We start from the raw sequence: 26,620 nt of genomic DNA on the forward strand, positions 1-26,620 counted from the left end.
CCCCAGGGAAACCTGCATGAACCGGTCATTGTTTGCCACAATAAGGGGCTCTTCAGAAATGGAAGAGAGCATTGACCTATCAGCCTTCCTCACTGCCATCAGGGGCATAGATAGAATTAGCACTCCGCCCCACCCAAATCTGTGCGAATGCAGAAGCCAGTATCTGCGTGGTTGTGGATCGGGAACTCCTGGCTAAATAACAGGCTCTCAGCCCATCTGTCGAATGCTATGGCCAGCAGGGAGCAGAGTAGCCTAGCGGGCCATGCCGCTGCCTATGCCCAGCACTGGAAATGTTTCCCAGCCCCAGACTACTTTGCCAAGAGCCAGGTCCCGTGCAGGCTCCACCTGGCCCACCTGACCCATCTCAACCTGTGCTTCCCATGGGGCGGTGGGGATCACCCCCTCTTCATTTGCAAGTCCAGCCCCCAGGCTCCCTGCACTCAAATCCCTTCTGTTCACCCAGTTATCTACCCCTACAATCAAGTATTCAAATAGATGCAACAGAATAAACAATAATGTATAATATAACAATATACAATGCAAATGATTTGCTGTGATGTCAAACCTCTTGTCATTGCCTGTCTACCCTAAGCTGGGGCCCACCCAAATTTCTACTCTTAGCTTTGCCACTGACTGCTATCCTTTCAGTCCTGTGCAGATTGACTCAGGCACTGTCTGCACTACAGCTACATCAGAGTCAAGGGACCCATTCCAAAAACATTGCCCCTTGACTGGGTTATAAGTATAACACAGTTAAAAATTGTAGTGCAGACATGACATCAATGCGTGCCTGTTCTGGTTTAACAGCCTATCCTTGTTACGATGGAACATGGTTTGCAGATCCCCATAACACGGTTACAATCTGTGTTCCGTTACTGGTCTATATGCTACCTAGAGCAGTAGTATGTAGCTATGGTTAATACCTACCCTGGGTGGGGGAGGGGGAATCCCTGTCCAGTACAAAAAGGCTGACTTCTACAACCAAACTAACAAAAACTGTGCTGGAAGAGAGTGACCAAACAGGATTGTGAGTTTTCTGGGATTTCCAACTTTTCACTGACATTTCTTTAAGGGAAACCACATTTTCCACCAGCTGAAAATTCTTCTCACTGTGTGAAAATCGCCCCCATGCATCATGGCGATACCTACCACCTAGTACTACTTGGTCTCGCCCTTCTCTTAGTCCCCTATCTGGTGTTGCCAGTTCCTAGGCTAACTGTTTAGACCATTCCTACTCAACACAATACTCCTTCTAATGCCACCTGGCCCCAGCTCCAAGCAGAGGACTAAAGGGGTGCTCTTTCTGCAGTCATTAATGGGTAATCCTCAAAAACTTTGGAGCATGGTACAGTTTGCAAAAGCACTTAAAGGTCTCCAGATTGCATAGTCAAGTGACAATGATTTATCGATGAACGCGCAGTGTTTACTATGATAAGGAAAAAGGAAACTCTCTAAGGCAAACGGGGAGGGGTTTTATTACTCAAGTGTACAGCACCCACATTGGAGAGAGAATTCTCACCTTGGTTGAAACATCTGCAATCAGGTTCTGCTTATTTGGATCTACAAACTCCACAGGCTGACCTTCAAATTCAATCTTCCCCAGGACTGTGCCCTGTGGAAGAAGGCAGTAGACAGCTAAGTGTGAGCAAAGAAGAAGTTGCAAACAGTGGCGCAGGTACTGACAGACAAAACTCCGTAGGAAGTGGAACAGCTGCTCTAAGCCTTTAGTTTAACATTACAACCACTTCAGGCATCTTCAGAAGTTTGCTAGCCTTCACCAGTATCAAAAGTGGTTTAAACACCCTATATTTTGGGGGAGGCAAAGCAGGCAATAAAATCAGTGGATATGGGGCTAGGTCAGCTGTCTAGGAGTAGCAAAATGGAGTGCTACTCAGGGGAGATCAGAATTCAGCTCTCAAGATGGCAGGCTTGTGGGTCTGGGAGCACTCCCAAAGCCAGCATGCACCTTAAATGTTTTCCCGTGCTGTCTTCTGCCAACCACTCTGGTTGACTGCAGGAGCAACTCTGGTATCATGCACAGGGAGTTGCATCCTCTCTTCTCAGCAGAGGCATGGCTGGACCTTTCAGCATGGGAGGAGGAAAGTGAAAGGGAGCGAGGGGGTGTTTTCATATCCCTTCCTCAAACTCTTATGATAAAGCATGGTACCTTTACATTCTGTAGCCCCACACTAATGTGTGCAATGGGACTACACACTGGCTTCAAAGGTACTCCCATGCACAGCTGGACCACGGCCAGGCCACACACTGTAGTACCTGAGACATTGCAGTCATTTCCCTATTCTTAGAGCAAGAAGGAACTCCAGTCTCGTGGACACCTGTGTGTGCAAACTGTGGGTAAGTGACAATGGCAAGCACTGGAAGGGCTAGAAGCTGCTACCTTTACTCATACCACCTAGCATCGTACACCACACGTAGCCACAGTGGGACAGGGACAGCCCCCATGTGAGTAGGGGTGGCGGAGTCTGTCTCCCAGGTCTTCATTTCAGGTAAAATGCCGTTAACAAACTCTTTGCTAAGTTGCCCTCTTTCTGGGACTTTGAGGAGACTTCTCTTTCCCTTCTCACATTTGCTGATTTGGTGAAGTTTATATGGGGGCAGAAGTTGAAAAGGCCTGTGTGACCTTCAAGAGACAGCCATTTGGGAGCTCTGAAAACTGCTAAGCACTGCCTTGCAATCCTGGGAAAGCTGATTACAACAACCCCCCACCCCCTCACCTCACACTCACAGTGTCTTACCTTGACACTGGATTACTTAATGACATGGTGCCCCGTGTTTACTGTTCATTTATGCATTCATCCTGGTGAACCCTCTTCTCATCTCCCATTGATAAACATACACGGAGTGAAATATTAAGCTAGTTTTTCAACCTGACTAAGATTAGTGGGAGAAAAGGTGACATGATGCATTTTTTAAAAACCATAAACCAATATCGCTCTGAGTCCAACATAATGCGCATTACTACCGTACGGTGTATGCTAAGCAAATGCTTATTGAAAGCACATTTACTATGGATGAAAGGGGCACTGATCTATTAAGGGATACGTATCAAGGAAGTACAAAATGTATTTCCATTTACAAACATACTATATTAAACAGTACTTGTCTTCTGTCTACAAAGACAGGCATTTTCCTTAGTATTCATTTGTGCAAATACTATACTATGCAAGTTAGCTCCTTCAGACACTGCTGGGTGGAGGGAATGCAGGTTTGGACTGTCTCATACAACCCAAATACCTAACAAACAAAAAACCAGACAAGAGCAATAAAAAAGCCTCAGCAGTGCAATGATTTTTATTCCAGATGGATTTGATAATTGCTTTACCCAAGATATGAAATGTACCTTGCCATTAACCTCCCTCCAGTAACCTAATATTCCACATGTCCTTCAAGGGTCAGTGCTGGGAAACCAGATAGGACTAATGGCCATAAAAAAAGAAAATAAAAGGCTTAGCCCCAATAAGGTGTAATTGGCCTCATCTAGGAATTAGCATAGCGCAGTGCAGCCGCTTGGTCTCCTCAAGACCCGTTAGATTAGGGCTGTCCCTTTCCTTGGAGGGTCAGATATGAAATAACACAGGAGGAGACCCACCAAACTCTCTCTCTCTCTGCCTATATTTGGGTCTGCCCATCTCTGCCTACCCACAACACGCACACACACACCTGCCTGCCTGGGATTCCCTCAGGCTGTAGCAACCCCTCTCCCCTCCCCGCCCGCTTTGTACTGACCCACTTGTATGGAGTGGGAAGCCAAGAGGAGAAGAGCTCAAGGACAGTTAGGGAGTTCCTGCTCTGCCTCAGCTCAGGGGTACTGGAGTCATATGGGGCGGCAGATGGAGGAATCTCATCTGGACCGGTGTTCGGGCGGGCAGGTCAGAGTGTGTGGGGTGCACAGGGCTTGGCAGAGCAGGGCCCTGAGGAGGAGCGTGAGTCAATAGCCTCAGCCATTAGGGAAAGCACGGGATGAGGCTGGGTTTAACGAATTTGGAATCAGGAAGGGGGATCATACCTTGCCCCGAATGATTTTAGTCAGCATCCTTGTGTCAATCCCACACAGAGCAGGCACCTGGAGGAAACATACAAGAGAGCCCAGTCAGAGAATAGCCAGGGGAAAATTACAGACAGATCACCTTGCTGAGCAGCCTATCAGAGAGACACAGTCCCAGGACACACCTCTCCTTCTCTTTCCCTCTCTCTCCTTTGCACATTCCTTCCCCTCCCCATGTCCTCTCTCAGAAATGGCAGGCTTCCCCAAAGTATCTAGGTGCTGTGCAGGGCAGCTGGTACCTGTACAATGAAACACCTGTGTGGCATTTGCCTTTCTGTCTAGTCTGTGGGCCCAGTTCTGGCCTAACACCAGGGGGCTGGGTCCTCAGCTGATATAAACTGATACAGCTCCACTGACAACAAGTCGTTGGCTTCAGGGATGCGACCCTGGTTTTCCATCGGTGGGACTCCATTAACTTCAATGCACTTACTCCCAATTTACACTGGGGTGCGTGGCCTCAGAATGTGGGCCTACCTGAGCGGACCCCTGATCCATTAGCAGCACACACTGGTGTCTGCACCTGGAGTAGTTTGAAACAGGGGAGCACATGGGAGAGAAATAGTTGGAAGGGAAAGTAATGGAGAGTAATCACACAGGCAGGGAGAGAAAGTGAAGTGAGGATAAACTTAACCTAACATGAAAAAATGAAGAACCAAATATCCCCACTTAATGAGTATTCCTCCTAGTTAGTCTTGTCCGTGTCTCCTCATTGTCTCGGAAGCAGGAAACCCAGAAAAAGCCCACTGCAAACTAAAGAGAGCAGGGGTTTGCCAGCACAAACCAAAGGTCTGATGATAGGAGCTGTAGCTCACTGTCAGCCAGAATCTCTCTCTCCTGGTTTCCATTACTCAAGGAGTCACCTAGCAGTTTCCTCAGAACAGATATTCCATGTCGAGTATCCAGTCTGGTTGCCCAAAGATCTCTCACCTTTTCTTCCTGCAGCCACTGTCCCAGAGTTTTGACTGCCTGCCAGTGACTGTAGTCATTGCTGTAATCCAGCACCAGCAAACCTGAAACCTGCAAAGAGGAAAGAAGAGAAGAAATTCCGTTTTGCTCTTATGGGAAGTAAAGAAAACCCAAGTCCCCACTTCGTGTGTGTGCGTGCATGTGTGCATAGGCAGAATTTCCCAAGCTTTGTCATGGAGTGGAGGTCACTTCCCTCCCAGTCACAATGGCACGGATCATCTCCCCCATCCCCACCATTTGTGATCACACAGACCACCTCTCCTCCCATGTACAATCACATCACATCGCTGTGGCAACTACAGCAGTTCCTTTCAGGGGAAAGTCAATTGAGGGAAGTACATATAGTGTTTTTAGCTGGCTTCAGTGTGATGATCATTATCCTCCTGGAAAACAGTGACCACTATTGCTCTTCATTTCAGCTCTCTTGCTCTCCTGTCTATTTCTCTCATCTGGGAAGAAGGAAGAGACCGAATGTCCTGCAACCAGCCAACTTTCTTCTTCCTCTGCTAGAAGGCGGGAGAGATCTTGCTCCTCTCCCTGGCTTTGGTAAGCAGCCCCACTGCAACTCCCCCTCCTCCTTGGGGCTTCATTTCTACTTCAACCATTGCTCTCATACCCCCTACCTCTCCCATCGCTATTCACATAATGCTACCATCTTCCTTCCCCGATAGCTGGGGCAGTTTAAACTGAGGGCTCGTCTACACAGAGAAGCTGCACTGGTTTAACCCAAGGTGGACGTTATTTACACCTACTTAGGCTTGGTCCACACTGGGGCGGGGGATCGATGTAGGAAACGCAACTTCAGCTACGAGAATAGCGTAACTGAAGTCGACGTTTCCTAGATCGAACTAAGTTTACTTACTGCTGGTCCACGCGGTGCAGGCAAGCTCCCCCGTCGACAGCGCTTCCTCCTCTCGGCGAGCAGGAGTTTCGCAGTCGATGGGGGTGCGCTTCTGGGATCGATTTATCGCATCCAGATGAGACGCGATAAATTGATCCCAGAAGGTCGATTTCTACCCGCCGAATCAGGCGGATAGTGTGGACCTAGCCTTAGTTAAACCACTGCAGAGCTGCGTGTGGACCAACCCAAAAGCCGCAAGGAGCTTTGGGACCCTTACGGTGGAAGTGCAAGTGCTAAAATCTTCACATGCCGCTTAGGCCTGGTCAACCCCGGGGCAATGAGTTGTGATTAGCAGAAGCGTTAACCATGTGCAGCTGACGCATTTTAACACACCTCTATCTCTGTTTACACTAGAAATGTTTACAAGCCTGTGCTGGCGAGCACACTTGCTAAGTACACCTCATTTTCCTACTCTAAACAGCAGCTTGGCAAAACTGTAATCCTTGCTGTATCAAATGGAGGATATTCAGATTTTAAAGGTCAGAAGGGACCATTAGATCATCTAGTCCAGCAGTTCCCAAACTGTGGGTCACGACCCCATTTTAAGGGGGTCGCCAGGGTCAGCATTAGATTTTCTGGGTCCCAGGGCTGAAGCCAAAGCCGAAGCCGAAGCCCGAGGGCTTGAGCCTGGGACAGCAGGGCTCTGGTCCCGCCCCACCCTGCCCAGGGCGGCAGGGCTCAGGCTCTGGCCTCCTCCCACCCAGGGTCATGTAGTAATTTGTGTTGTCAGAAGGGGATCATGGTGCAATGAAGTTTGAGAACCCCTGATCTAGTCTGACCCTCACCAATCTCTTCAGTAAAGACGGCCTCTGTGCTCAGACGGCTCTCCCTTGCCATGATCTGATCTCTCTATGGCAATTTGCCTCTGGGAGACAAAATCACATCTGAGGCACCAGAAAGAAAGATGAAGGGGAAAAAAACCCCAATCTTCTGCATGTTTCTGGGAAGTTCCATCTAACTTTCCCCCCTCTGTGGATGAGCCTGAAAGATGTCAGTGCACTGCCATCCACCCCAGGGATTTGTATTTCTAAATCCGCTCTCCACTGGACTAGTTTGTCCAGCCCTGGTTTTGCTCTGCCATTACCTTGATTCCATCAGACTCTAAAAACTTGCTGAGGCCCATTTCATCCAAGGCAGCGGTGTCCGGCGCCCCACCATTGCCTACAATGGGGTTAACCATCGTGAGAATCTGCCCCCGGTAGCTGGGATCTGTCAGGGTTTCAGTGTACCTGGGTTAAAAACAAACAACAGACAACTGTTGGCATGGGGCTGGGAGCGCAAAAACCAACATAAACCAGCCAGCAGTGAACTCCCAAATACAAGGCAATGGTGAGTCTGGAGGGATTCCCAAGGAGGGATAGATTTAAACACATGATTAAATGTTTTGCTGAATTGATACTCAAACCTAAGGTTTCTATGAGGTCAGTACTGGAACATTTTTAGCCTAATTTTCCAAATCAGATAATTGCACTCTGCCTACATTTCCCTTTGCAGCTCCAATTGAATAAGTAATTCTTCACTTTCTCTATGTCCTGTTGCTGTGAACTGTTAAGTAATTGCTGTCTTACAATCCAGAAATGGCTGTATTTCACCAGTGGATGAAATTATCCTTTCGTATACTTTCCCAAGAGCATTGGGTATTTCAGGATGAATTTGCCCTATATATACACATAATGTATTATTATTGTTGTTTAAATGGTATGTAATTGGAAACTCCCACAGTTTACCAGATATCAGCAATTTGCAAGAAACATTTTTATGGAACGCCAGCCCCACTGCCAAAAGATTAATTGTCAAACACTGGAAAACTCTTTACAAAACCCAGAATGGTTGCAGGCTGATACAGACGAGTAAGTGCTCTAGCCAACGCAGAGAAACGACGTGTCACTTAAACAATGCCCATGAAATATTCCGCGGTATGCTTGTCCTGCTTTTGGAAATATATTTCCTGCTCTGGTTAAATATGCATGAGATTTTCAGTGTTAACATATGGTTATAGTAAATGCATGGTATGCATACATTTGGCACATATAGTATATATAATATAGTATATATAGTCTCCTTCCTACTGGATTTTTTACGCTACCGAACATCCTTCCTTAATGACAAAGCCAACATAATTAACCTTTATGTGTTATTTGTATTAAAAAACATTGACAAAAAGCCACTGGGTTTGGCTTTGATGTATAGGCACAGCTCTGAACTGGGACATAATGCCCTTAAAGCAGGCATGATGCCTCCTATAGCTTGGAGGAATGGCACAAGGAATGACACAGATGGCACAAGAACTAAAGAGGCATCCGGATCCAGTCCTCTCGGGACTTGCACAACAAGTCCTGCCTGATCTCTGTAAATTCCTGCCAATCACTTCCTCTGCTAGAAAATCCGTGGGAAACAAACACACAAAAAAGGGAGCGAACATGTCAGGAAAAAAAAAGGGGGGGGAAACTTTTTTATTTTTTGCAAATCTATCTTCAATTCTTCCTGCCTTTGCTTCTAAAACCAAATTATTTTTATACAACTAGTTGAATTGTTTGTGACCATTTCTGTGAAAAATCATCCCATTCACCAAAATTCAAAAATGTCACCAAAAAACCTTGTCAAAAAATTGGAAATGCGCCAAAATGTCAACCAGTTCTAGTCATGTAAAATTCAAACACCTCTCCAGCATTTCTTTTCTGTAATGTTAAGTGACAACTCAAGAATTCAGTTTGTCATTGAAAAGACACGGCTCCATGTACTAATTCACAAGCTCAATCTGAACCTAGTCAGGATTCTAGTAACATTCAGTTCACACACGGCATTGCTCAGAGGCTTAAGAGAGGTCTTGGCATAGTCACTCCTATGTCAACACTACATCAGCTCATCAGCACACTCACTTCCATACTAGTAACTTGCTATCTATCCTGACAGGACTTAATGCCAAGACGTCCATCTATTTCTGCAGACCCTTATCCTGGTACAGTGTCATTAAAGTCAATCCACGGAGAACTACAAGGTCTCACTCTCTGCCCAGCAATCCCTGGATTTGTAACAAACCCAGCCACATTTGTGCCCTGTGAGAACACTGCAAGGTCTAATCCCCCCCCCCCCAGCATTCTCTTCTCCATAGCAGTCAGGGTTTCCTACCACCCTAAAGCGGGATGCAACTGGTCACCATCCATCCCTGGACTCCTGGGCTCAGCACCTCACCCGCCGAGTCTGCGTGACACTCAGCCCCCGCCTCCCAGCCTAGTCCACCCAGGTTTGGTCCCGTTCTCCAGCCCTGAGCTCCTGCAGCCACTGTGCACAATCAATGGGGCTGAAACCGCTGTCCTCCCGAACTCTGCCTCTGCCAATGGCACACACTATGCACAAAGTACATGTGATTGTGGGTGCCACTCAATACGGAAAATGTTCTACTTCAACCAGGGACGGGGGCTTGGGTTCAAAGTGGGACAGTCCTGCAAAACCCAAGGTGGTTGGGAGGTAGGGGGTTATGCCCATGGACAATAAAATAAACCTTAACCCCTCATATTTTGTTTCTTGCCCATCTGTCCCCTAGAACAGACCATTCCTTCTGAGTGTGTCCTCTGCGTATCGTCAGTAAACGAATACTAAATCCAGCCTCTGCTGCTGAGCTGCAGTGTTGAAGGGAAATTAATCCATCAGGTGTTGCTTGACTTTTGTGATGTGACAAGATTTATTACCCATAATCTATCACAGGGAAGAGAACTCTGGTGCCCTCCATCATTTTGATCTATATTAAACAGTTGTTTGTTGGCAGGTATATTAACACAGCTAGTAATTAGTGCTGTCGAAAAGCATAAGTAATTGCCTTGTGATGCAAAACTTTGCGAACAGATTTCTTAGGCTGTAATTTACTGTTCTCCCCAATGGAACAATGTAAAAACCCATCTTGCAGTATTTGTTCCACGTAGGGAGAGCAGAGTTTGGGGAGAGTGAGCAAGTGCACAAAGATTTGCATTGAAACCTTGAGTTTGAATTTTACCTCAGAAATATCTTGATTCTCCCTCCCATTGACACCTGCTGTTCCTCACTAATGATCTTATTGTATCAAGCAAGTTTGCACTACGGCTGACTTTCTCATCTGGACAATCCTGCAGAAAAAGTGGCCAGTGATCTTGTTTGATTGACCAGGTCCATTAGCTCTGAGGCTACAGCAGACTCATGATCTTCTACATTAAAGTTGGACAAAGAGTCCCAACATGCTAGTGTGCATCACACGCTCTCCCTAGCTGAGGGGCTCAGAGCTCAACAGCACGTTTGATCCCTGCATGAGTCACCACTTGTAATGATGCCCTCTGGGAACCTCTGGGAGGGCTGAACTTGGGTCCTGTGGATTTAAAAGCATCAGCCTCTATTACTTGAGCTAAAGGACGAGCTCCATTGGCTTAGAGACAATAGCGGACTCATATACCACTATATGGGACCAAGCCACTAGAGGGAGACAAAGACACACTTGGCCAGTATGTTACAACTTATTGTTGCGTGCCATTAAGGTGTTACCATGTTTCAACACAGAAGTGACTGCATTTCAAAGCTTAGGAAAGGGATTTACCATAGTTATCAGTTTGCAAAATAGGGATGGCATGATAGAATGTTTCTGAAAGTCCCCATGAGCACTGAACCCTTATGCTTTCTACCATGATGCCAGCCATCACGTTTGGGAGAAGCTCCCCAAAAATATCCACAAAACTACCTTTTTTCCACCTTCAAATCCCTCCTCAAACCCTCCCTTGCCCATGATGCACACAAAAAACTCGACAACAGTTAGGCTACTAGTTTGAATTGACCACTGCTTGTCATGCTGATCAATATTGTCTCATTGTTTCTTTGTACACCCCAGTTAGTCTGTCTATATCCATATAACCTGTTGTCTCTTGTCTTATACTTAGATTGCAAATTCTTTGGAGTAGGGACTGTCTTTTGGTTCTGTATTTGTGCAGCACCTAGCACATCAGGGTCATGGACCATGACTAGGGCTCCTACACGTTCCGGTAATACAAAAATACATTATTATTAATTTAATAATGATAAATAATACTAATAATAATGAGTAGGCAGCTGTTTATCTTTTTTCCACCGTTTAATGCTGCATTACAAAAAGCATCCCTACTTATGTATCCTTTGTGTTTGCCTTACCCAGCAAGACCAGTGTTGAAGACAACTTCACCGGCTGTGGATGACGGATGGCCAAAGGAATAACCCTTCATCTTCGTTCCATCATCTAGCACCAAGTTTGCCGTCTGTGCCTAGAGAAACAAGTTACATGACACTCAGATCTGTATTTTAAATGAGCACACCCTAAAATTGGGAAAAGACTTGAGGTTAATAGGGAAACATCCAAGGTACACGGCTCCTATGCCACTTGTGATGCAAAGCACAAATTCCCTCATCCCCAAGAAATTGTCTACTATCTTGTCCCCCTTCAGATGCCTCCTTCATGCTCCCTTCTGCCATGATGCTTACAGAGCACAGTCAGCTGACAACAGCTATGTGGGTGACAAGTCAAACTGAGTACAGAGTGAGGCTAGACATAAACGTGCTTGTTGGACCATTTTGCCTCCGCCTCCCAGTCTGTTTGTTCATTTCATCCACCTTCTGTATCTTGCAATTAACTGAGGGTATAAACTCTTTAGGCAAGTCACTGTCTCTTTACTATGTGTTTGTTTGGGGCTCGATTTGACAAGATTCTGAACATACGGGCCCCGATCCAACACAGCACATCAGCACATGCTTAACTTGGACTTCAATGGGATAACTCATATGCTTAACATTAAGCATGTGCTTAAATGATTTGCTGGATTTGGGTCAGAGTGCTAACTGCCTCGCAGGGTCCAGCTCTTAGTGCATAGGAATTGCCAGACTGGATCACACCTTGGTCCATCTAATCCAGCATCCTGTCTCCGACAGTGGCCAGCTCCAGATGCTTCAGAGGAAGATGCAAGAGACCCCACAGCAGATATTTATGGAATAACACGTCCCCAGGGAGAGCTTCTTCCTAACCTCAATGAGTTAGTGGTTGTCTTAGGGAGTGCTTAGCACAATAGGTCCCATCCATCACTGGGGCCTTGCAATGGGGTGGCTCGCCCCTTAATGGCTGGAGGGCTGGGGCTAGCCAACCCTGATTACAGAATGAGTCCCACCGGAGAGGGATGAGGTGATTCCAGTAAGCTGTGGGGGAAAGCTGTGAATCTCTGGCTATGCTGGCAGAGAGTAAGGTTATGTCTTCCCTAGAAATGCTGCAGCAGTGCTGCCGCAGTGCTTCAGCATAGACGCTTGCTCCAGTGATGGGAGGGGTTATCCCGTCCCTGTTATAAAGACACCTCCAGTAGCTAGGTCAACAGAAATCCTTCCATTGACCTTGCACGGTCTACCCCAGGGGTCAGTTCGGCTTAATGACGTCACTGGCGGGGGGGTGGATTTTTCATATCCCTGAGTGACATAGCTGGGTTGACCTAACTTTTTAGTATATAGCCCTGGCCTAAGTAATCTCCTGCACTGGGGGAAAGGCACCAGTGGGGAAGGACAAACTCTAGGCTAGGAGGCAGAAAGACCGGAGGGGGTTGTGCCCCACTGAAACTGAGATGAGGACTGCGTGAGTTTGGGTTCCATTTTGGAAGACTGTGGTATTTCAAATTATCAGGAGAGAGACACTGAACTGAGATTGGGGCCTGCAGGACCAGTGGACCAGAGGACTGAGTAAACTGGACACCAAGTAGGGAATGTTTTAATTTCCTTTGCACTGTGTGGAGTTGTCTGAGGAGCCCTGAAAAATGGGGAAAATGAGATAGGGCACAGCCAAGGTACCTCTGGCCATGAGGTGGTACTCTGAAGGCTGCTGACCCCACTACAGGCCTCTGGAATAACTATGATATAAGCTAGAACTGCTGTGACCATTTTGCTAGAGTAGCATTGTTACTTGTAGGTGGTGTTTCTGTCACTTGTCCATCACTTTCAAAGGAACTTTATCGTGATCACAGGTACTTTGTCTTGTTTTAAAATTACTTGATATAGCAAGGTAAAAAACATCCATCCAGAGCACGTTCACGGTTTCTATGGCTTATGCCAGCAGGCTCTGAGCTGAACAGGAATGAGATGGGTAGGTATGGTAGTGTGGGTGTGTCACCTCGGATTACTGCAGTTTGCAGGCCTTCTTCCCTCAGAAGTGCTAGATGGGGCACATAAGCTATCAAGACACCTTGTACTAGAGTTAGGGTGACCAGACAGCAAGCGTGAAAAATTGGGATGGTGATGGGGGGTAATAGGTGCCTATATAAGACAAAGCCCCAAATATTGGGATTGTCCCTATAAAATCAGGACATCTGGTCACCCTAACTAGAGTTTCTGTAACTATACCGCCACATTTGTATTCCACTCCCAGACCATGAAAGTCAGTGACTGCACTCCCCCTTAGACGAGCTAATTTTCATAGGTAGGAATTATGCCAAGAGAGGCTGCTGTCGGTATGGTCTGGTGACCTAACACTTTCATTTTGTAATTACAACCACTGCTCCTAGGAGGATTTCAAAGCTCTTTATGACATTAATTAAGCCACAACACCCTTGCACAGAAGATAAGTGCAGCGATCCCCATTAAAAAGCCAGCATTTCTTATCAATGGTATCTGACACTATTTCAATTTTCTCCTTTACTTCAAATAGATCTCCGTGGTAAGTGTGCAGTAACAGATAGCGAAGGTTAGCTTTTTAATGCTTTGTGGAATTATGATCTATTTTACAGCTGAGCAAACTAGGGCAAAGAGGTTATTTGAGTTGCCCACAGTCATATGAGTCAGTGGGAGCTCTGGGAATAGTTCTGTAAATGATTCCTCGTTCTGAGCATTAACCACTACACACTACGCCTTTCCCTAGAGCTGGTTTAACAAATTAGCAGTCCCCATCTGGCAGCCGAACTCTGCATGCAGTCCTGACAAAATACCACAGCCAGGACCCAACCAGGGCTGGTTCAAAAGCAGCAGCAGTAGTCTTGTGAGCCGATATGGAAAACTCCAGTGGCCAAGGCTGGAGGAGCTGTGCTAAGCGTGTCGTTGCTGGAAATAGCTTTCTGCATATCTTAGAGAGTGATCCCTTGCATTTTGTTGTTAAAAAGAATATGCCACCATCACTTTGCTGTAGAGGGGGATGGAGGAACTACTTTCCATTTGTGGCAAATTAGATGAACACTCAAAGACAGGAAGAATTTCATTTACAGCACTGAACAATCACAGCAAACATTCATCCAAAATTTCACATATTAAGAACTTCATGGCTGTTATAAATACACTGCAGTTCATGTATTAGTATATGTCAAGACATTGTAAAAACTACAGTTGACAAGTAACTGAATTAAAATACATTTGGAGAAGTATTATCTTTGCATCTTCCTTTTTTTTTTCCATTCACTTACTACTGTGCAACATTCAGTAATTTTCAAGGGGTCTCCCAGTCATCGGGGCAAATTAGTAAGGTTCTCCTCGCTGTGGAAGAGCCCAGGTTGCAGGGGCTTTTTTTATTATTATTTGTGGGGACTAAAGGTAAAAATTAATAAAAACATTAGCTGTTCAATATACCATTAATGAATAGTTTTGTACCATGATTAAATTTGTCCATGCTAAATAAAGTGAGATAAATGAGCTTCCATTCCAAACTCAGTATTTCCTTTATTTATTAATGCAATCCCTAATTTTTTTTGGGGGGGGGGTTACTAAAGACACTCTCTCACACACACTGTGTGGCTAAACCCTCTGACAATTCCAGCCTCAAATATTACTTCATGAAATAGAGCTCGATCAATTTCCAAATCTCCCAGTGCTGGTCAGTCTGATGAACTTCTCATTCCAAAGCAGTGGTTCCTTCTGCAGAGGGCCTGTACGCCCCATTGCCTATAGAAGAAACTTCTTCCTCAGAGAGACCTTCTACAGCCACTAAAATAAAAAGGGTCTGCAGCACATGGACCACAGGTGGCGTTTGAAAATGAAAGGTGATTTCAACAGAAGTTGCCAGCTGCCCAGAACCTTTGAAAATCAGGGCACTTATCTAGCAGCTTATGGGTTAGGTTTCCTATGGGACTTGTGCTCCTAGGTGTTGTTGAAAAATCCAACCCTGAATATCAACTTAGGAGCCCAACTTTAGAATCCCATTCTTTCAAAAACTCTTGGCCTCAGAAGATGTTGTTCCCTTAGAGGATAATTCATGCCACCTGCATAAAGCCAGCTCTATGCAGGTAGAGTGGTTTGGGGAGTTAAGATCTAGCCCCCAAAACAGGACCTGGGATAGGGGCTGCGGCTGTAACGTCTAGCCCTCTGTACAATTGTAAATGTGCACCCACACCTAGGATGACCAGACGTCCCGATAAAATCGGGACTGTCCCGATATTCAGCTGTTTGTCCCGCGTCCCGACGGATGTATTGTCGGATGCCATTTGTCCCGATATTTGGCTTCGGTGGCGCTCCGGCTTTTTTTTTTTTAACGCTTCGGCGGCGCCCTGCCCCCACATGTGTCCCAATATTTAGTTTTTGTCATCTGGTCACCCTACCCACACCACAGATCCCTCACCACCCCCTGTGGGTCTGTCCCCATAACAGGCTTCTGCTCCAGCAGACACAAGACCAGCCCAGCAGTCATTTCTGCAGCACATAGCTGGCTCACAGACCTCCCTACACAACCACTGTAAACCATTCTACCTCCAGACACCCACCCAGTCCTATGCAGGGATTTAAGGAGTACAATGGTCTTAGTACAGCACTGGTGAACTATCCCCTGCATGCCTAGAGCTAGGGTGAGATGTGGGGGTATTTCCCTCTCCTTGGTCTATCATTATCTAGGAGCCTTGTTTGTTAACTCTGCATCCTTGGAGCAACTACTATTACTCACATTTCTAGTGTGGGCATTATCACCTCCCTGAGCTGCTAGCTTACTTTTATTTAATAGGAAATGTGACTGAGGCTACATCTACACAGCAAAAAACACCCACGCCGGCAAGTCTTCAGAACCTGCATCAACTGACTCGGGCTCGCAGAGCTAGTGCTACAGGAATAAGAATAGCAGTGTAGACATTCTGGCTTGGGCTAGAGCCCAGCTCTGAGGCCCTCCCCACTAACCAGAGCCCAAGCAGGAATATCTATGCTGCTATTTTTAATGCCACTGTGTGAGCCCAAGTCAGCTGACCCAGACTCAGACTTACGGCTGTGGGGATTTTTTATTTTTTGCTGTGTAGTTGTGCCCTTGGGCCTATCAGCTTTTACTGTGGAGGAGATTTCAACTTAAAAACGGAGTTCCTTTAGGGTTGCCACCCATCCAGTTTCCACCTGGACAGTCCAGGTTTTGTCTTGTGTGTCCTGATGCTGTTTGACAAGACCTGATGTCCGTTGTTGTTGTTTTTATTCTGGGGGGGAAGAGGCAGAGAAAGGGTGAGGCCTCGGAGGTCCGGCTACCAGCCATTAGAAAGGTTTCAATCCTAATTCCATCCCACTCTGTCTGAACTCTGGCGTTTTTCAGAAGAGGAGTTTTCCTTGGTAGCCTGCACTAAAATTTCATCTCCAACCACAACTGTGAAGTGCATTGGCTGCTGTTTGGCTAATATCTCTTTCCCCAGCAGTGACCACAGTTTAACAGTGCTGCCTGAATACAGTTTGTGCAGCACTTTAACACCCTTCAGGATTAACATGTAAATTATTATTGTTAGATTTCCTGTATACTTGCAATAGCACGTAGAGGCTTCAACTACATCAGGACACCATTGCACTAGGCACTGCATAAACATGTAGTAAAGGAAAACCACTGTCCTCAACTGATGGGTATTTGCAGTGCAGTGCATGCACTTACAAAGCTTCTTTTAGCCACATTCCCTATTCTAGCAGCATTCCATTTGTAGTCTAGAGAATATTTCTGAGACCTGTCATATCATTATCCCAGAATTAACTTTAATGCACCTGCTATAATCTCTCTACTTTATCAGAATTTTTCATAATTCCAAGTTTCTCTTTAGCTTCCCCCCCCCCATCCCCCGCTTCAAATCGCTTAGCAAAATGAACCAATAAGAATTCCTTTACTATTTAGGCTTGCTAGGCAGGGTAACCCCTTACTGACTTCCAGGATTTATTTCTCCCCGCTTCAATATACTCTTGCTACAGCCTGTGTAACACCGACAGACTCCAGTCGTCGGTGGGCGAGATCAAACCTGGGACCTCTGGAGCTAAATACATGAGCCTCTACTACATGAGCTAAAACCCAAATGGCTCTTAGCTAAGGCTGTAGAGCAGACTTGTTAATCTCTCTCTCTAAGTGGTCTCAGTGTCACTAGATGGGACAGAACACCACACCCAGGAGGTGTGTGGGTTACACTGGCTCCCACACTTTCTTCAATTGTCTTTGTAATGTTATGTTTACTTGCAGTCTGCTATTCATCCACTAGATGTCTCTGAGTGCTGTAGAGTTCCAGGTCGTATGAGGTCACTGGTAAACAAAGGAAACCACACTGGAACTTGAGCTGCGTGGGAGCCCATTTGTTTGTCTCTATTTAGAAGCAGTTTTCTGAAGCAGGAAGCATTTATTAAGGACAGACCATGACTGCATATGCCATATCTGCCTTGTCTTCTCATGGAGCAGTCAACTGGGCAGATGGGCAGAAAATTCCACAGGTGTGGCAGTGCCTAAATTCCTTCAGCAGCAGATTCCTGGTGCTGAAAATGTAATGCAGCCTCTTCCTCACACCAAATAGACTTTTAGCAAGCTTGGAGTCTCCCCTCAACAGAGGCAGAAAGGCCTCTTGAAGCAAACTCTAAGCCATTTTGGTCTACAAATCCAACTGAAAATTGCACACAATCAGCCCCTCTTTTGCAATTTCCAGTATTCCTGATTTCAGTCAAGCCAGATATTTATATTTGCTCCTGGCTAAAAATCAGGAAGAGCAGAGGAGGAGGAATATTTCTTATTTAAAAAAACACACACACAAAAATGAACTCAATTTGTTTTAAAACTCAAGGGAGATTCAGATTCAGTTTGACTTTAGGGTGACGATTTGAGCCAGCTCTGATTTTGTTCAATCCAGAGAGGGAAACAAACCAGAACACTGGATACAAATCTTCTATACTGTAGAGAAGTTCAGTTCTGGATTCAGAGCTGGATAGGGAATTTGTAGCTTAGGTCTGTCTCTATAACAGGCCTGAACTCCAAATCTCCAACTCCCCTGGAGCTTTGGGGAACTTTAGCTCTGTATCTGAATTCCATAGGTCAGAGCAATGTGTAATCCCTGTGCTGGAAGCTACTTCAGTAACTGTTCAACTCTAGTCACAAGAATTTCATTATTAATAGTTGTGTTACAATGGTATCAAGAGGTCCCAGCCAAGATCAGGGCCCCATTGTAAGAGGTGCTGTACATACATGTAAAAGTCCCTGCCCGGAAGAGCTTACAATCTAGGTAGACAAGACACACAAAGGATGGACAAAAGGAAGTATTATCCTCATTTTACAGAAAAGAGAACTGACCAAAGAGATTAAGTGACTTGCCCAAGATCACACAGTAAACGTGTAGCAAATCTGGGGATTGATCCCAGATCCCCAAAGTCCCAGTTCACTCTTAATTACAAGACTACCTTTCCTTCTCTTGTGTACCTGTGCATTACCTTCACCCCAGCCTATCTGGAAATAGGATCCCCATTTCAGCTCATCCTCCTCCTTCTCCGAGTGGAAAGAAGTATAGCAACTCCTTAACTGATCTGCTGTTTCCTCAGTCTCTCCCTCCAATTCCTATGGACCAATTTTCTCTTTTACTTTCTGCCTGCCTCAAATATTTTTGGACAGCCCTTTGATAGTTGTCTGAAATAGTCTCAAAAGCCAGCATTCAATTTATTTATTTTCCTCTTCTAATTATACTTTTAGCTTGTTCCTGGTGGGTTATTTTTTTGTTTGTTTTTTTAGCTCTTCCAATCCTCTCCTTACCAGTCTGTCTCTCTAGTTACAAGCCTTCTATTTATGGCTCATATTACTCTTTACATGCCTACATAACTGCACTGGACTTCGCTGAGCATTAAGTGATATGAGCTGCAGTATCTCTGCTTGTTTCTGAAATGCAATGAAACTCCATTAGAGTGAACCCTATGATGCTAACTCCCTTGTTACTGTAAACGTTCCCTGAGGCCCCCTTCTTCCAAGTGAAATCAACTAGTGGTCTCAAGTCTGCTCCCAGTTGACCGGAATCCCCATGACAAAGCCGGCCATCACCCTGGTCAATAGAAGAGGTAAGAGGTGAATTGCTCTGAAGGCTGAATTTCTCTCTGAGGCATCCCTTCCTTTTCAGGGTTAACATATGTTAGTGGAGCAGGGTGGGTCCCATTTCCTGGGAGCTCATTCCTCTATGTTCTCCATTAGCCACTTTGTAGAAAAATTTACTTAAATCATAAAATCTTCATGCAGGCCCAAATCCAGCGACTCAGCAGACTTTGCTCTGGCTGGGTGTATTTAGGGGAGGGGATAGGTGGGGTACAATTATGCAAAAGTCTTATAAAATCTAATATGGATGAAACCCAGAAAGTTCTAGGAAAATTCAATTCAAAACCTATACAATTTAATAGAGAATTATACAATTTCTTCAGGGTTTTTTTAAACAATTGTATGGACTTCTACAGGCAGGATTTAATTCTCTATTAAGTTCTACAGGATGATTTTTTCACTATTTTTCTATTTAACTCTCATAAGAGTCCAGACTCCATGCTGTGATGCTGCTCTAGAGACTGTTACATGTGAATAGGTCCACAGATGCTTATTTTCTATGTGGGGTTCAGATGCAGCAGAAATTCATTTTGTGCAATGAATGTGAATGCAAACCCTATCCCTGCCTGTGCCTTAAACCAGAACCCTGGCCTAAACCTATCTAGATCCTAATGGTGTCTTAGGCCCATCTCCAAATAAAACATACCCACATTGCTGCCCCTCTCAAGCACAGAGGTTCAAAAAAAGCTCAGACAAAAGGTATTAAAAGAAAGAATGACCGTGTCCTTGCATGTGCTCTGCTCAAGACAGGAATGGAAGCAACAGAGCCAAATATATATAAAATATTTTTGTAAAGGCTGCTTTCCTGGTATACCTGGCCAGAGCAGAAACAGGAACATCTTACAAGAGAGACTGGGAGCCGCGTTCCCAGCACTGGAAGCTGCGCCCCTCGTGGAGGTGGGTTTTTTTTTAGAGCCCTGGGAGAACTCTCTCCCAGTGCTGCACCGCAACCACACAAGCCACGTTAAAACTTCACTGAAGTTTGCAAGAAGAAAATTTGGTCTGGTCTATACTACCCGCCTGAATCGGGACGCGACAATCGATCCCCGAATCAGCGCTCTAACTCCACCAGCGGAGGTGGTAGTAAGCGCCGCCGACAAAAAGCGGCAGAAGTCGATTTTGCCGCCATCCTCACAACGGGGTAAGTCGGCTGCAATACGTCGAATTCAGCTACGCTATTCACGTAGCTGAATTTGCGTATCTTAAATCAACTCCCCGCTGTAGTGTAGATGTACCCTAAGTGCACAAGATTTTGCAGAGATCAGATTTTACATGTGTATCAAGAGTGTGCATGTACTTATCTATCATAGACCAGAAACACCTCTCCTATCTGATCAGCATGAGTCAAATGGTGGATATCAATAACCTGCAGAAAACTGTTCTTGATCAATGTAGATATAGAAGTAATCTGCCAAAATAAATTTTAAAAAACCCCAAATAATTTTGAATAATGAATCTGCTCTCTGCTCACTGATAATCTGTGAGCAGAAGAGATTACACTCATTAAAATAAAATTTTCATTGCAAACTGTTTGCTCAGCTCTAACTATATAAGCTAGCAAGGTAGTTTCTGAAAGATATGAGCTGAATAAGAAGGTGGTTGCAGAATGACCATAATAAAAGTTAAACCTGGATGTTGAAACATTCACCACTTCTAGAAAAAACTGCAAAAAATCAAGTCTACTCTACGCTGTACAAACACCTGAGACCAGTGCTTAGTGCTACAAGGGAAATGTCTTTTATTTTCCAAGAAAAATTCCTAAGAAAATTAAACAGTTCTTTTCATCAAAAAGTTCTGCTAAATTTGAGGGGAGGGAGGTGTCAAAAAACAAAAAGCAAAGTTTTGTGGCGGGGGGTGTTGAAAAAAACTATATGAACCTACGTTATGAAAGAATTTCCATTTTCTCAAAAGTCACTTTTCATCCAAAAATTCTGAATTAAAATTTTTGACCAACTCTACTAGTGTCCTACATCACATACTCCTGAGGGAATTCTGTGCCCCAAAAATGCAAATTTTATTTGTCAGTAAATAGATGTGGAGGCTCCAGCATAGCAGAGGGGTGCATAGGCCACCGGCCGCACAGAGGTGGGAGATCACCCGGCAGCCCCCCACCCCCAGGCCACAGACACATCGGTGAGGCTGCACTTGACACAGCGCAAGGGCCAGGTCTGCCCCATAAACACCCCGGGTCCTTGCCCCACCGCGCCAGCCACACCAGCTGTGGGCAGGCAGGCTCAGCAGGAACCAAGTGTGGGGGGGATCCAGATGTGGGTTGAGATGGTTCTGTGTGGGGCAATATGGGTGCAGGCAGGTCAGTGGGGATCTGGATGCACAGGGGCAATGGGACTCTGCAGAAGGGTGAAGGTGGGGGGGCTCAGTGCGGGGGGGTCTGGTTGCAGCTGGGGGGGCTCAGTAGGATGGGGGTCCAGGTGCAGGAGTCTTGTCAAGGTGGTCCAAGTGCAGGGGGGAATGGGGCTCATTGGGTGGGGGTTCAAGTGTGAGGGGTAGAGCTTAGTGGGGGTTCAGGGTGTGGGGGGGTATTCCAGATGCACGGGTGAGGCTCAGCAGGGTGGGTGAGCTCAGTAGGGGGGTCTGGGTATGGGGGGGTCCAGATGCATGGGGTTGGATGGATGGGGAAACAGCTCCCTATACGTGGCTGAGGAGCAATGAGGGCTGGAAGTGAGGTGGGAGGGGGGTTCTTCCTTCAGCCAGGGGAAGTTTCTGGTGGTGGGTCTGACCCGGACCCGGCTTGACAGCTCCTTGCAGAAGAAGAGGAAAGTCCGTCCTCCTCAGTCCAGTCAGGGCTAGCAGCTGAGCCTGGCCCAGGACAGGAGCCTCACCCCGCACTCCACTGCAATGATTTACCTCTCTGCCAGCTGCTCCAGGTGCCCGAAATGACACACCTGTGCTGCTGGGGAGGAGTGCATGACCACTCTTGCTGCTTCCCTTTGCTTCTTTGTCAGAAAATAATTGTTTTCTGCGGGGAAGCAAAAAAAAATCTGCGAGGGCCATGAATTCTGTGTGCGCACAGTAGCGCAGAATTCCCCTAGGAGTAGTAACAGCCAGGCGAACATCATGTAGCTCTTTGCCCCCCACTAGTGGATAAACTGTGTCTAGAGGTTTATGAGCCTGACGCTGCCTTCAAGGTAATGGACCTAGCCTTTTAGCTCATGTTTTTAGATCCAAAATTCCGAAGTTCACCCCTGCATATGGCCCAGCCAGCGGTGTGTTTACATATCTTTGCTGTGACCTTCATTAAGGAGATAAAGCCAGAAGATGTTATTTCCACATTCATCTTCCATAAGTTTAACCATTCACTGGGCAGAACACACATTTTGAAGGCATTAACCACACATAAATGAGCAATACGAAAAGAACATGCATGTTATTTGCTGGCACCAGCCTCCCCCTCCCCCCATGCCATTAGCCAATAGGGCAGGCCAGGTGCCTGAGAAACCTTGCAAAGAAGCTGCTGATACCAATTGGCTAACAGTGAAGGAGTTATGATGAAGTTAGCAAGCAGCCTGTCGCAACCCACATATAAACACATAAATGTTCAGGTCTTTTTATGCATGGTGAATCTTACCACACTGCCCTTGATCAACCACCCATCAGCCATCAACATATAGCTACACTTGCATTGGTCACCTTCAATGGCTTTAAGGTCACACCTTCTTAAATATTCCAAAAGCTGCCATTAAAAAGACAACTAAATAATACAGTAGATGAACAGGTGTATCTTGGGATGAATGTATTATGGACACAGAGCTAATTGTGTTAGGAAATCACCCTGTAGCCATGTGAGCTTAGAATTAGGTACCACACAGAAGACACTAAAACAGGACCAAAATAGCTGGGCAGTTTTCTCTGTCTTAACCTTTTTAACTGGATGCGCCACCCAGCCTAGCAGACTCCTATAAAGTGACCATGCGGGCCTTGTCCTTATGCAGTACTGTTGACGAGTTAGATCTGTCCTTTAAAAAAGTACAAGATGCCGGACCAGAACATTAAACGCCAATATACTAGTCACTGGGAAAACCAAACCAAATCCATCAACAATCTAAAGTAGTCCAGTGCCCAGCACATAACTATCACCCTAGCAGATACTTCACTACTGTGAAATGTACAAAACAAAGGGAAATTTGTGCCAAATGCTGAATCAATGACCATGGGAGGAAGAACCGGAGTACTTGTGGCACCTTAGAGACTAACAAATTTATTTGAGCATAAGCTTTCGTGGGCTACAGCCCACTTCTTCGGATGCATAGAATAGAACATATATTGGCCAAACCGGACAATCGCTACGCAAAAGAATTAATGGACACAAATCTGACATCAGGAATCATAACATTCAAAAACTAGTAGGAGAACACTTTAACCTGTCTGGTCATTCAATGACAGACCTGCGGGTGGTAATTTTGCAACAGAAAAGCTTCAAAAACAGACTCAAACGAGAAACTGCTGAGCTGGAATTGATATGCAAACTAGATACAATCAACTTAGGCTTGAATAGAGACTGGGAATGGCTGAGCCATTACAAACATTGAATTTCTCTCCCCATGTAAGTATTCTCACACTTCTTATCAAACTGTCTGTACTGGGCTATCTTGATTATCACTTCAAAAGTTTTTTTTTTTTCTTTCTCTTACTTAATTGGCCTCTCAGAGTTGGTAAGACAACTCCCACCTGTTCATGCTCTCTGTATGTGTATATATATCTCCTCAATATATGTTCCATTCTATTTATCCGAAGAAGTGGGCTGTAGCCCACGAAAGCTTATGTTCAAATAAATGTGTTAGTCTCTAAGGTGCCACAAGTACTCCTGTTCTTTTTGCGGATACAGACTAACACAACAGCTACTCTGAAACCTGTCATCATGGGAGGAAGGAGAGAGATGACAGAAATGACACTGCAACCTGTAGCAACCTGCCACCAGATCAGGAATGAACTCTGGTGACAAATGGAAACAGGGGATCAGATCCCCAGCACAGAACCCTGTCCCAAGCAGATCCTCTAACATACATTGGAGGGGTCTGTCTTGCTTTTTCAACACTTCAACATGCTCTAACTTGTCATGCCAATAAAGTCTCATTGAATTGAACTGAATACTTGTGGCCTGCATATTTACTGTGTGGAAAGCTATATCATTTGTTCCACATGCATGGTTTTTATGTAAGTATGTTTCTTCTTCAAATGGTTGTGTTGGCTAGAGCTGTAAGGATGGCAGGTATTTAATTTACCAAGCAGGATTGCAGTTGCCATTACAAGAGGAAGATCTCCTGCTCTCCTGACCTGAGCAGAGGCTGAAGCAGCCCAGTGTTTCATCAGTTAGAAGGAAGGTTTTGCACTGGATTTTAAGGTAGGGGCAGACATGGGGATAATTCATGGCCACAGTAGATTCTTGGGAAAGGGAAGAAGCAAGATGGCAGGTTCCACCCGAAACACACCAGTAACAATGCAAGTGTCCTAGTCTAGAATTTTAACATATTTGTCAACTTCCATTCTTCATGCCTCTCTTTCTTTCAGAGCCCATAGTCCTAGATGCCAGATGGGACACAGCACAAGTTAATGGCAGAGATGCCTTTTTCCTCTTCCAATTTTCTTCGTCTCTACAATGATTTGTGGTTTAAGATTAACAGTTCTCTGGTGGGAATCTAAGGAACGTGGAGGCCTCAGTGGATAGAGGCTATAATGATTAGTCTCATACAGTTGGGAATTAACTGTTAGATAACACCCAATGGGTACCATAACTTGGCTTCCCCTACAGCTTTTCTTATAACACCCCATAGTTATGATTCTGACACTTATTAATAGTACCGTGGCAGCAGGTTACATAGGTGCTGGAACTAGGGATGTGGGGGGTGCTGCTGCACCCCCTAGCTTGAAGTGGTTTCCATTATATACAGGGTTTACAGTTTGGTTCAATGATTCTCAGCACCCCACTATCAAAATTGATCCAGCACCCCTGGCAGGTTACATAGGCAGAGGCCTGTTCTAGTCTGGATCTGTCTGATGATGAAACTTTCGCTGCAAGTGCTACAGAATTTACACACGGGGCCCAATTCCTCACTGCACTAGCTTTACGCCAATATAACTCCACTGAAATCAACTGAGTTACACTGGTAAAGCTGGAGAAAAGAGCAGCTGGTGAATTCAGCCCTCTTTGTTGAAGACTGGGAGCTAAACTGATAGTATTTCAGCCACTAAAATAAAGGGCTCCAGTGTGAGGCACAGGACTGTGTATCTCCCATGTATTAAGAGTCTCAGGGCCAAACCCCAGTATAACCCCTTTAATAAGCTTAATCACATGCGTAAAAGTTAAGCTCAGTTCAACAGGCATGTAAGTATTTTCCTATTAAAACAAGAAGGTCAGCTCCATTCGCTATCAGCACTCTGGAGATCTAAGGTATTTGAAAAGAAAATACCTCTATAATATTTAACAGGAATAATGAACTTTCACCTTTCAGTGCAATTCACCCTACAATTTCAGCTCTGACTACAGAGTCCTACTCAATAAAACGCTGTACCCAAGCAGGCTCAGAGTAAGGCTTAGAAGCCTAGTTTGGCTCAGTTTTAAGTCAGTTAACTTCTCTGCATCAAGCGGTTTATTTGCACACTAAACATATACTAGCGAGAGCTTGGTTATTATTACCTTGACACTTAAAAATCTGGTACCAGTCCTTGCCAAACGCCAGTGATGATGAGCAGTCACATTGCAAAACTCAAATCCGTCTTTCAAAGTCTTCACCACTTTGCAAGCTGTCAAAATTCTTGTCATCTTGAATAGGTTGATTGGTAACTAAAGTTAAAAAAAAAAAAAAGAAAGAAAGAAAGATATATCCTACTTGTATTTTTTTAGACTTAGATACAGGCAATCAGATACTTTTGCAAATTACAGTAAAGAAAACAGAGGAGCAGTCAGCGTGTTGGATTGACTGCACAGCACTCTCTTTTGCCTTCCCATTCTTTCTGGCATTAAAAGTCCTCAGTGTGGCCCCACCTTCTTCCCTCCCCTCCTCTGAAGAGCACTTACAACAGAGATGAACTGTGGTCATGTTGACTAGGTTGCATCATACCTCGAATACTAACTGCTCCTACTGGAGGACTGCAAGAATTGCAGGAAGCAACCAGAGAAATTCCTTATACATCGGCTTGTCAGAATTCAATTTTTATGTGTGTAATTTGGACAAATATTGGCAATGTTTATTTACGCATTTTTTCTATTTGTGTCACTTTAAATTTTAACATTTGCATGAAATTATTGGGGGGGGTCAACATCACACAAAAATATACAAAATAAATATCCTTAAATCAAACTCTAATAAGTCCTCAGCAAGTATTTTTCTTACATTGCCTATCTGTAAATTTAGATGATTATCAATGGAAATATTTTTTCAACAATTTGCGTGTGTCC

The 26,620-nt window shown here is 45.1% G+C and overlaps 1 protein-coding gene across 1 annotated transcript in view; it reads right to left on the minus strand.

Moving 5' to 3' along the window:
• CPS1 (carbamoyl-phosphate synthase 1) overlaps window positions 1-26,167 on the minus strand; it is a 122,122-nt gene extending 95,955 nt beyond the window's left edge. The window contains exons 1-6 of the mRNA XM_054044193.1: window positions 25,859-26,167; window positions 11,079-11,188; window positions 7,018-7,162; window positions 4,994-5,083; window positions 4,028-4,084; window positions 1,520-1,612 (exon numbers count right to left, since the gene is read on the minus strand). Of these exons, the coding sequence (XP_053900168.1) occupies window positions 1,520-1,612; window positions 4,028-4,084; window positions 4,994-5,083; window positions 7,018-7,162; window positions 11,079-11,188; window positions 25,859-25,984 (621 nt within the window). The 5' untranslated portion in view covers window positions 25,985-26,167. The remainder of the gene's footprint in view (window positions 1-1,519; window positions 1,613-4,027; window positions 4,085-4,993; window positions 5,084-7,017; window positions 7,163-11,078; window positions 11,189-25,858) is intronic.
• Between the last annotated feature and the right edge of the window lie 453 nt (window positions 26,168-26,620).

This window comes from Malaclemys terrapin, chromosome 11 (assembly GCF_027887155.1).
Source record: "Malaclemys terrapin pileata isolate rMalTer1 chromosome 11, rMalTer1.hap1, whole genome shotgun sequence".
NCBI classification, from domain to species: domain Eukaryota; kingdom Metazoa; phylum Chordata; order Testudines; family Emydidae; genus Malaclemys; species Malaclemys terrapin.